Raw genomic sequence first — 12,327 nt, forward strand, 5'->3', positions numbered from 1 at the left:
CGGTGGAATGTGTGACCGCCAATAGGTGAAGAATTCCACCGCTTTATCAGCTGTTCCAGGGCAGATCGGTTCTCCTGCAAATGCGATCTGCGATGCCGATCTACCCTGGAACAGCTGACAAAGCGTTGGAATTCTTCACCTATTGGTGGTCACACATTCCACCGGAAAAAAACTGGGCGGGATTACATTAAAACCATTGACCACGTCACCGGTCACACATTCTAACATAGTCACAAACTTTGATAGAACACCGCCATCTGGGGGGTATGGCCGGTACCCATGTGGGGGGCCTCTTACATGGGTATCAGCTGTACCAGGGGCGGCATGGCAGAGGTGACAGGGGAGGGGGTGGAGGAGGCCGGGCCCCAGCAGCAGCAGGTAAGAAGAAGTGTTAAATAAATCGCATCAGTGTGAACCCAGCCTAGAACTTTAGTACTTTGAGTAAAAGGCAGCACCCCTCAGTAACGTTGCACAGGCAGCCAGGAGACGTGTGTTACATATACAGCAAGATCTCTTTTTTAAGGACTTACGTAATGAACTGGGCATTGTCATGATGTTTTCTGGGCAGCAGACTAGTCTTCTTCCAATCTACAAATCGTTGTAATAGCTTGTCGACATTGGAAACCACTTCGATCTGATCACTGATGTCCCATATTTCAATCCCAATCAGAGCCACAAAAATATGGATAATTTTATATACCTGTATAATAAGAAGAGTCTGAGGTGGTACATGAGCTAAAAGACATGCACTATATAAAAGTTCCCCAGCGCAGAGCAGCTATTTCCTCCCTTCGCCACGTAGGAGCGTCCAACATATGAGGTCAGGTGTCAGGGCATCTTGAATTTGTACCTTTTTTGGCTGATTTGTCAGATGTACGTTCATGCTGCAGACAGGGACGGATTTACTCTCTCTCTCTGCTGCCACAAGGCAAGGTTTCTGAATGCGCCCCCCTCCCCACCAATCCCCCCCGCCCCCAATGGAGAATGGCAACTAGATGGCGGGGGCGGAAAGGCTAGTTTTAATGTGGTTTTTCTTTTTACTTTTTATGACTTTTTTGTTTCTATTTACTTTTTTATTTTTTTATTTATCCTATTATCTTTTACTTTTTCTATTTTTTATCATATGATTTTTCTTTACTTTTTATGTTTATAATTTTCTTATCTTATTATTTTTTACTTTTTAATCACCTTTTTATTTGAATTATTCTTTTTTACTTATTTTCTTTTCTTAATTTTTATTTTTATTGTATTTTGATTTTTTTTCACTTAACTTTATTGCTATCACACAGGAGCTAACAAGCCCCTTGCATGATTGCAATACAAGAGTTCTAGCACAGCACTGTGCTGGCTCTCGTGTGACAGCTGAGCTGAGACCCTAGATCACCTGTAAACGAACGATTAGCTACCCGGCTGTGCCTTTAGCTCTGTTTGCCCGAAGCAGTTCTAAATGTAGAAAACAACTACCTGCCTGGCCCCCAGAATTGCATGTCCCGGATATTGGGCGATAGTAATTCCAGACCCCTGCTGCCCCTCTGCTCCCTGCCGTTCCAAGGCCGGGCCTCGGTTGGCCTTGTGAAAAATCACGCCCTGGCTGCAGATCCCCCATTATTGCACATCCCAAAGGTGTGTTATTGGACTTAGATCAGTGGCTCTCAACCTTTCTAGGGCCGGGGGCCCCTAGGTAACATTTGCCAAGATGTGGTGACCCCCAACCGTAAAATTTAGGGATGCACCAATAATAGTATCTGTGTGGGCTCTCAGGAGGCTATGCGTGCTCTCAGGTGATTAGTGGGACTCTCTGATGGCGGCCAGTGCGGGCTCTGTGATGCCCAGTGCGGGCTCTGTGGTGATCAAGCACTCACCTCCTCTCACTCCTGCCTGCTCCCCTCTCTCTGATCCTCTCTGGCCGCTGCTGCTGCAGCGCCATCTAGGAGAACTGACACTGCTGCGCTAGGAGGAGGCTGAGGAGCCTCTTACCTAGAGCATCACAAGGCACGTGGGGACCCCCTCAACTGTGGGTTGCGACCCACTTTTGGGTTGCGACCCACAGGTTGAGAACCACTGACTTAGATCCAGTGACTGGCCTACCTGTGTGCCTCAGCAGAATTCGGGTTACATTTTTCCAGTCTTCAACTGTCCAGTTTTGGTAATCCTGTGCCCAGTGTAGCCTCAGCCTTCTGTTATTGGCTGGTAGGAGTCATGCTATGGTCAAAACCACTAAGATTACACTTTACCCCCAAAGGGTCTGGTATGAATTTGGGGGGGGGTTTAGCTGCATGCATTTTTTTTCTCTTTTGGCATAGGGTCCCCCCTAAAATTGCTACCAATTTTAAAGGGTCTGGTAGGAATTTGGGGAGGGACCCTACACTGTTTTACTATGTTAAAGTGGCATTAAAGTCAAAAAATGTTTTCCCTCCCCCCAATGTTAATTAAAGCACTTACCTTAAATGATGTCTCTTAATCCGATCTTCTTCTTTCCTGTCCTTTTCAGCCTTCTCTCCAACGCTGCTGTGGGTCTCCGATCCAGCGCTGACTCCTCTGTCCTTGCTGGCACTTCCTGTCCCACAGTGTCTGCATGCAGGTGCACGCCGTCCATAGACTTAACTTGTGTCTCTCCTCGTCTCCCGGCCGAAAATCCGAACTGCGCATGCGCCCGCCCCAAGATGCTTTGCGGCAAGCCCGAGCAGTTTCGGATTTTCGGACGGGAGCGCGCGGCAAAGACAGGGGTATGTTTAAACCGCTTTTAAAGCAGGTTTTTTTCTTTTAACTTTTTGCATAGATCTTCTGCTTGCTAGCAGTACATATATGCAAAAAAAAAACCCGGAGGGTTTAGAAACCCTTTAACAACTTAATAAACTCCATCCAAATAAAGTCCATTTGATCCGTACCGAAAACGAGAAAATTGTATCGATCCGAATCAAGAAGTGAATCGATTGTGGATCCGGAAAAAAAGACAAATCGATCTGAAGCGAAATGAAGGGAATTTCTTGAGTTTGAGTTGAGTTTTTACATGTCCAGTTATTGATGAGAACCTGCAGATTTGTCATCTCATGTTTCTTTATTATCCATAGAGACCCCAACCAATTCCGAAAAATGAGAAACACTCATAAGCCGTGGCATTACCATGTTTACGTAATTCACAACATCAAATAGCCTGCGTTTCAGGGTTTCCATGCTGCTGCCATATTTCTTGTACTGGAAGAAAAATGCAGAACCAAAATGTCAAAAGAACAGTCAGTCATTTTTCAGATAACAATTCCTGTTACTTTAACACAGAACATTTTAAAATGTACTTTCAGACAAAGTCCACTTATCCATGCTGCCCATCTCTACTGACCTACAACTCAACCCCCCTCGCCACGGCTGCAGCCTGCTCACCTGAATAAGATAGTCATGGGCGGCCTTCCCTGATGCTTACATCCTTCAGGGGTCAGGGGTAAGAAAGATTGTGGATGGAGGACGTAAACATTGGGGCAGGCTGCAGCCAGCCCGGATTTCCGACAAGGCCACCGGCCTTGGGGCGTCAGGGAACTGAGGGGCGGCAGGGGTGAGGGTTGTAGAATCTCCTGGCTCCCTCCTTCCCCTGTCGTCGTGCCCCCCCCCCCCCCTATGTACCCCTCTCCGGCGTGAGCAGAGCGTGGAACGTCCGTTCTCCACTATGCTCCATGTAAACAGTGAGAGGGGCCTTTCCCTCTCAGCTGTCACAAGAGTTCCAGCACAGTACTCTGCTAGAACTCCTGTATTGGAGGTGACAGGTGCAATAAAGAGGACCTGTCACCTTCAAAAGGTATCACACAGGGGCTTGTTAGCTCCTGTGTGATAGCAATGAAGTTAAGTGAAAAACACAACAAAAACATTGATAATAAAATAAATAAAGCAAATTTAAAAAAGCAAAAAATAACGAAATATAATAATTAAAATAAAAAAATAAAGAGGTGATTAAAAAGTAAAAAAATAATAAAAAAGAAATAAATAAAAAATAAGAAGATACAAAAATAAGAAAAAAAGTGATAAAAAATTAAAAAGTAAAAGTTTAGATAAATACAAATTTTAAAAAGTAAAAAACAAAACAAATACAAATTGAAAAAATAAAAAAGTGATCAAAAAAAAATTAACTAACCCTGCCGCCCCCGCCATCTGGTTGTCATTCTCCATGGGGGGGATTTGGCGGGGGCATTGAGGAACCCGGCCTTGGGGCAGCACAGAGAGTAAATCTGGCCCTGGCCGCAGCTGTCTTACTTATGCCAGTAAGCAGCTGGAGGGTCGGGTTGGGTATAAATTTAAACTGCAGACTGTAGACTGAACATGGAATAAAGACGGCATGCATTGTTAAATCCTAACTCCAGCAAAATATAAAAAACAAACTTTGACATACCGTAGTTACATATTCAATTAAAAAAAAAACATGTATTGGCTGATATGTGTATTTAAATTTGTATATCAGTTTTCTGTAATCCCCAGCACAGTGGTGCCATCCACTCAGGCCTTACTGCATTGTACACTGTTGTCGGTCTAACACAGGGAATATGTTCCCTGGAGAGAAGAGCATACAAACTACTTGATCAGTGTGCTCCTGCTTTTTCATTGCTTATTTATTAATGCCTATAAATTTTCTAAACTCACACTCCATAATCAGAAATTAGGAAACAGTTAACAAATAGACCGTGCCCCCTGCTGAATGGTGTGGTTCCTTCCAACAACCCCCTAGGACACTACAGGACATAGCAGTGATATAGGGGTCAAGGATAGACAAGGCAGGAAACATGGGTCAACTGCGAGGTGTGTTTAATTGCAGGGACAGTTAGATTGTGTCTGTGAAGGTTCTCATTCATCCAGGTCATGGTATATCTGTGTAGCCCCCATCACCTTCTGTGATGTGGCTACTAGTCATTTAGTGATAGCCAGGGCTGTAGACAGCCTGGCTGGATTTGTAGTGGCAAATATATGGTTAATCCCAGGTGTCTAGCCTTGCCTGTACCCCCCTGGGCGGAGTGTGACTGTAGGACAGCCAATGGGAGACACTGTAATATATGTACAATACAGCAGCCAATCACTGGGCTTTTCTCAGCCAGTGGTGCATGCTGGGATAGAGTACATATATTGGTGGGAGCTGCCATGTGCTCTCTCTCTCTCGCCAGTGCCAGCCATGGCATAGGGCTGGGTCCTGTTCAGCATGCCCCCCAGGCTAGGCTGAGGGCTGGGGGTGGGCATTGGCTGGTGTGAGGGAAAAGGTTTCCCTGAGGCCTCCAACAAGGAGGAGGCCTGTGAGACTGAAAGAGGAAGAGAACCAGGACCAATGCAGGCTCTTGAAGTACCCAGGAACTAAGTGGACTTCAGAGCATGGTCGGTGTCTTTCCTGTGATTGAGGATCTGCATCCATCCTGTCTGTCTGTCAAATCAGTGGTTATCTGATGTCTCCCAGGTGGATCTACACTAATACTTCTACAAGGTCCGGTGAGTCTGGAGCTTCTGATGGTTAGCCCTGGATACCTAGAACCCCTCTACCCACTCTCCCAAAGAAAATGTTCAATAAATTGTTTCTTTAGCATCCTACTACTGGATTGGACATCAGTTTATGGGCACCAGAAGAAGGGCCGTTGAGGCTATTGGGCAGGCAGCTGAAGATCATACCCTAGACCGACTAGAAGTGAACCGGGCACCAGCGGCTCCTACGGGGGTAGCGCTACATTTGTAAAAAATAAGTCAAGGCAAGTGGACTTGCTGTATTTTTCTTAAAGACGTTTCACTGGACATCCAACCAGCTTTCTCAATTCAGAATGACTTGTACAAAAATTCTCTGGGAATAAATATGGTGAATGTTGCTCCAATCCACATAATTTGTTAGTCACAACCAGGTGTTGATTGCATTTGCATAACTGGAGTCTAGGGGGCGTTAGTAACCTAAAACAGCATTGTATGTGGCAGACAATAGATGTCTCACCCCCTGCGTACTTGAAGACAGTCAAGTACGCATCCTAGACAGGGAGGAGGACTGGCTTGAATAGAGGTGGGAGAGGGGGGTAAGACATCTATCGTCTGCCACATACAATGCTGTTTTAACACCTCTCTCTGGACAGGTTATTAATACCTCCTAGCTCCAATTATTCAAATGCAACCAACACCTGGTTGTGACAGATGATGTGGATTGGAGCGACATTCACCATATTTATTCCCAGATAATTTTTGTACAAGTCATTCTGAATTGAGAAAGCTGGTTGGATGACCAGTGGAACGTCTTCCAGAAAAATACAGCAAGTCCAGTTGCCTTGACTTATTTTTTACAGATATGTCAGATTGTTTTATGTAATTTACACCAGAAGGTGCATTGACATATATACAGTATACTATGCTATCATGTATTATATAACTAACATTACACTGTAATAAGCACATTAGACATACCATGCTGTGATCGGCCACAATAAACAATTCAACATGTTTTTTAGCATTCAACAGATGTTCCTTCTGAAAAAATGTAAAAAAGAATGAAATGCTCATTACTATTAATAAGTGTATGTAGGTAAATAATGCAATAAAGGCAAACTCACCACTGCTAGGATAAAGGTTATGCTAAGAGGGGAAGTACCCCCTTACCGGGGTGAACTGGGTACTCGGGCACTGGCCAAGGGCCTGCGGCCAGGAGGGGGCTGTCACCTACCTCCCCCTCTCCCCCCCCCCCCCCACTGCACTTTCCAGCCCGCATGGAAGGAGAGGCAGCTGTGTGCACCATTGCTGTGCACTGGCCAAGGGCCCCACATTAGACATACCATGCTGTGATCGGCCACAATAAACCATTCAACATGTTTTTTAGCATTCAACAGATGTTCCTTCTGAAAAAATGTAAAAAAGAATGAAATACTCATTACTATTACTGCTGAGAACTTACATTACTGCTGAGAACCTCCTCATCTGCCCCTGCTGAGAACCTCCTCATCTGCCCCTGCTGAGAACCTCCTCATCTTCCACTGCTGAGAACCTCCTCATCTGCCACTGCTGAGAACATCCTAATTTGCCCCTGCTGAGAACCTCCTTATCTGCCCTTGCTGAGAACCTCTACATCTTCCCCAGCTGAGAACCTCCTCATCTGCCCTTGCTGAGAACCTCTACATCTTCCCCTGGTGAGAGCCTAGGCATCTGCACTGCTGAGACCCTCCAAATCTGCCCCTAGTGAGAACCTCCAAATCTGCCACTAGTGAGACCCTCCTCATCTGCTCCTGGTGAGACCCTCCTCATCTGCCCCTGGTTAGACCCTCTGCATCTGCCCCTGCTGAGACCCTCCGCATCTACCCCTGCTGAGACCCTCTGTATCTGCCCCTAGCTGGTGAGACCCTCTGCATCTCCCCCTGGTGAGACCCTCCACATCTGCCCTGTTGAGACCCTCTTCATCTGCCCCTGCTGACACCCTCAGCATCTGCCCATGCTGAGACCCTCGGCATCTGCCCTGCTGAGACCCTCGGCATCTGCCCCTAGTGGGACCCTCCTTAGGCCCCATTCACACACGAATCGGCCTGCACGTATAGCTCCGCGCTGCGAGCGGGGCCGTACCAAGCAGCTGTCCTTCCCGGCAGCTACTTGGTACAGCCGTGTACGCAGCACGGAGCTGTACGTGCAGGCCGATTCGTGTGTGAATGGGGCTTTATCTGTCCCTGCTGAGACCTTCCGTTTTTGCACCTAGTGAGACCCTCTACATCTGCCCTGCTGAGATCGTTTGCATATGTTCCTGCTGAGAACATCCACATCTGCAGCTGGTGAAACCCTCCGCATCTTCCCCTGCTGAGACCCTCCTCATGAGCCTTGCTGAGACCCTCCCCATCTGCCCCTGGTTAGACTCTCCGCAGCATCCAACAGCTGGACCTGCTGAAGGTGAGCACTCCTCCATGTGCTGGCATGGAAGGAGCTGCCCATTAATGCAAGAGTGTGGGTGAAGTCCCACGGGGATCAGACTGTGTGTGATGGCTGATCCCAGAGATGTTGTTATGCATGTGACATTATAACTGCCCAGTCTGCCGTTCATAGATTCTGTTCTGAGGTCTGAGGTGTGCCGTGCATTGGTGCTGGTCTAAAGGTCTACTGTGCATTGGTGTTGGTGCTGGTTAGGTTGAAGCGGGATAGGCTTCCCTTAAGAGGTGAGTCTTCAGGGATCACCTAAAGGTAGACACAGTAGGAGATAGTCCGACAGGTTGGGGTAGGGTGATCCAGAGGATGGGAGAGACTCTAGGGAAGTCCTGGAAGTGAGCATGGGAGGAGTTGATGAGGGAGTTAGAAAGCAGGAGGTCATGGGAGGAGCAGAGAGGACGGTTAGAGTGATACTTTGAGATGAAAAGCAGAAATACTCTACTAAATTCGTCCTAAAATAAAGTTAAGATAAAACAATGTAGAAACATTAGTAGTTTCTATCCAGATAATATTACCTCTGCATCTGTGGCCCGCATTAATTTAAAGATGGGTGGCTTTGGTGACACGGAGACGTTACGGACACCACAAGTGTGGTTCAGTATATCTCCTGCCTCATATACAGCGTGCTCCTCGGTGTCTGTCATCCTAAGGGGCTCGATGACGAAGGTCTTCTTACCGGTCTGGATAGTCCCACTAAAAGAGGAACACAAATCGCCACATCAGAGCACATTCCATTCCAATTTTCAGGGTTCTGTCATCATAGTTTATCGCAAAATTCAATATTCCTTTCATTCTCATGTGCAAGTGCACATTTGTACACTCCATTTAGGCTTCATTCACACACAACGCAAGAGCAAAACTGTATATTGTGTATATACGTGCGTATAAGCTGTACAGGACGCCAGGAATGGGTCCTGGATGGACGATATATCCCTCCCTTGTTTAGGTGGTGGTCCCGTTAAGGTCACCTTGTAGTCAGGGTTCTCGCCAAGCAGGGTGAAGGGGGTGGGTCCGACTTGTAAGGGAAACTGCTAGTCAGTCTTCCCAGAGTTGTTAAATATACATGGGTCCCGGAATCCGGAGGCTCAGAAACAGGGCCGACGCTACCACATAGGCAACACAAGCGGCCGCTTGAGGGCACTGGTGGGGGAGGGCAGAAAAACAGCACCTCCCTCCCATACACAGGAGCAGCACAATCGACGGGGCTCTGATCTTCAGTTTCCTATAGTCAGAGCCCTGCCCACAGCTCCCTCTGCTCCCGCCCTCTCTCCAAAGGTTGCTCTTCCTGTTCCTGCACTGTCCCGGCCGAGATATTAACATATGAATGGGCCGCAATAATTTGCATATCAATAAGCAGCAAACCCATTCATATGTACATATCGTGACTCATTCATATGCAACTCATTGTACCTCCTTTAGAGCTTTTTGGTTGCCTGTGTCCTCCAAAGGCCTCTCATGCTGAAGCTTTTGCTTCAAAATGTCTTGCGGACCTGGGATAGGGATAGGGATAAGGATCTCCTACTTTTCTCTTACTTTCATTTGGCGCATGCTTGCTCTGGGTCAGCGACTGAGATGAATGAGGCCAGACACAGCCAGACATCTAGAATTTTCAGGAAAGGCCCAGCATTGGCAGCCTCTATGTAATTGTATTCTATGGTAAACACTGCAAATCTAACTCATAGTTTGTGCTCACAGGGAATACATGACACCAGTGGCGTAACAATCACCATAGCGACCCAGGCGGCGGCTATGGGGCCCGGGGCACAGGGGGGCCTGGCCAGGACATTCCTTGTTCCTTGCGGGTCCTTGGGTCGCTATGGCATCTCACGCTGCTGACTGTCACTGGCGGCTGTGAATAGAAATGTGATGCTGTGCAGCGGCGCGTTCCTCTCCACAGCCGATGCTGAGTCAGTGAGAGCCAGCAGCGGCAGTGGAGCAGGCTGGACCCAGACATGACACGTTCTCCTTATTTTTGCTAGTGCAAAAATGGTTTAAAATGTTAAATGATTTATATGTCATAAAAATGAAACAAAAAGAAGATCCTAATCTTTCTCGCCATATTCCCTTTAAAGGTGCAGCTTTCCCTCCAGCCTTGCAGAGTTGTACCGGATCCTCTCCTGGACATTCCTCACCCTGATTTCACTGCACCCTGCCAGCTTCTCACAATGTGCATCAGAAGCTGAAATAAGTCAGATAGAGCCCGCCTCATTTCCTAGCTGAAGGATGTCCAGCATCATCTCATGCTTTCCTCCCCAGCCTGATTTTCTCTCCCTTTTCATTGATTGGATTTCAGTTCTTTCAATGATGGAGGCTGAACATCACCTGTGGGTGTTACTTGGGGTGGTCCGCATGCAAATACAGACTGCCTAGGAACGCCCACTCCTCCAGACTGAAATCCACCCATCAAGGCATTTTGATATTTGCATAACTCCTCCCAAGTGTCAGGCCACTGCTTGCATCAGGACTGAGGGTCTGTTCACACCATTTTTTGGGCTAGATCTGGAAAATGGTGTAAACCTGCCCGCAGTTCCAGTGCATTCCAGACCAGACAAAATGAGACGTGCAGTATTTTTCTGATCTGGTCTGGAACGGACTGCGCTGGTGTGAACAGAGGCCAGAAATAGCATGGGGATACATTAGGATGCATTTTGGGTCCGGAAACAATCTGGTCTGGTCTGGAGATGATCTGGATGTGGTGTGAATGGGCCGTCAGGGTCTGTTCACACCCATTGCATTGGGGCAGCATGGGGTGTTTTTTCTAGAGCAGCCGCAATGCATGACAAGGCAATTTACCTTGCTCCAGGTTGGTTTAGTTAACACCACCGTGTTGCAGTGGTGTGAGCTAAAAAAAACTACGGCATGCAGTACTTTTTTTCGGCGCAGTGCAACATGGTACAACTGCATCACAACGGTTTGTGCCCATAGAACTTAAAGGAGAACTATGAGGTGAGTGATTTTCACTCACCTCATAGTTCTAGCCGACCTGTGACAATGAGACTGTCACAGGTCGGCTCAGTAGATCGGTAAGTGAGCAAACACATACCGGCGCTCGCTCACTGCTCGATCCTGTCACTGCAGAGAGACAGGGGAGGGGCTGGATTCCCCCCTCCCCGCTCTGATCCTCCAGCGCTGACTGGCCGGACAGGGAGGAGGGTGCGGGTACAGCTGGCTCTGCCTCTAGATAGGCAGAGCCAGCTGTCACTCACGCAGCTGTGTGGATCCAGACATAATTGTCAGGATCCATATCAGCTGCGTCGATGCATCACAATAGACACATCAACAAGCCGAGCACATGCACACTAGGGATGGGCTGCACGTTCGACTCGAACATATGTTCTAACGTTCGCCGAACGCCAAACATTATGGGATGTCCGCGGTCTGTTCGACTGCGGGACATCCCACAATGCACTGCGCCGTCCGAAACGGTAATTGACTGTGCCAATCAGGGCTCAGTACAAATATAGAGCCATGATTGGGCAAAGTCACGATGACTCTGCCCAATCATGTCTCACAGCTAAGTCCCTGCAGCACACTATATAAGGCTGCTGACACCGCGGCCCTATGTAGTGTGTTGTAGGAGATAGAGAGAGAGGGTTCTAGTATATATATATATCTCAGACTTCTGTATATATTAGAGTTCTATATAAATATCAATAAAATGTATATAAATGTCATTTTTGCTTCAGCAGGTTCTATACATCATACAGATGCGCCACTTTACGGTCAGTGAAAGGGGACCCCCCAGGCACCATATATAAAGGATTTTTTTATTTTTAATGTTTCATTTTAAGTGATGTTAAATCACTGCTCCTTTAAAAATTGTATTTTTTAAAAGTGTTTTTTGCATTGATACATGTCCCCCAGGGCAGTACCCGGATCCCCATACACTTTTTATGGCCAATTAATTGCATATAAGGCTTCAAAATGGGGACATTTAATTTTCTGAGTTCTACCCCCATAGACTTGCATTGAGTTCTAAGTTCGAATTAGAACTTTTTCCATGTTCGAAAGTTCGAGTTAGAACTGAACACGGGGGTGTTCGGCTCATCCCTAATGCACACCAGCAGCGGTGCGGTGTAGCCCAACTTCTGGTGTGAATGGGCCCTGAGGTCTCTTGGGAGGAGTATTGAGGCCGGGTGCTGTGATGCTTTCAGGAAGCTATTTATAGTAGTGATGGCCTCGGGCGTGTTCGCAAGCGCCTCGTGCCGAGCCCGCCAGGAAGCCGTCAGCGCGCAGGGCCAATCACAGGCACTGAGACATGTTCCCGGTCCGCAGCTGCAGAGATCGGGAAATGTCTCAGTGCCTGTGATTGGTCTCGGCACGAGGCGCTTGCGAACACACCCGAGGCCATCACTAATGTACAGCACCCTACCAGGCTCCCCCCAGCCATCATTTGCCTGCATTGCATGGAGAAGCACAGAGATCCATTGA

At 47.4% G+C, this 12,327-nt stretch overlaps 1 protein-coding gene across 1 annotated transcript in view; it reads right to left on the reverse strand.

Annotated features, from left to right (window-relative positions):
* The window catches only part of LOC108794697 (zinc metalloproteinase-disintegrin-like batroxstatin-2), a 57,155-nt gene that overhangs the window by 28,954 nt on the left and 15,874 nt on the right, over nt 1-12,327 (reverse strand). Inside the window, exons 6-10 of the mRNA XM_018565785.1 lie at nt 8,412-8,589; nt 6,768-6,830; nt 6,403-6,465; nt 3,124-3,195; nt 531-700 (exon numbers count right to left, since the gene is read on the reverse strand). Of these exons, the coding sequence (XP_018421287.1) occupies nt 531-700; nt 3,124-3,195; nt 6,403-6,465; nt 6,768-6,830; nt 8,412-8,589 (546 nt within the window). The remainder of the gene's footprint in view (nt 1-530; nt 701-3,123; nt 3,196-6,402; nt 6,466-6,767; nt 6,831-8,411; nt 8,590-12,327) is intronic.

Source organism: Nanorana parkeri, unplaced genomic scaffold, assembly GCF_000935625.1.
Source record: "Nanorana parkeri isolate BGI_ZX_2015 unplaced genomic scaffold, ASM93562v1 scaffold887, whole genome shotgun sequence".
Classification (NCBI taxonomy): domain Eukaryota; kingdom Metazoa; phylum Chordata; class Amphibia; order Anura; family Dicroglossidae; genus Nanorana; species Nanorana parkeri.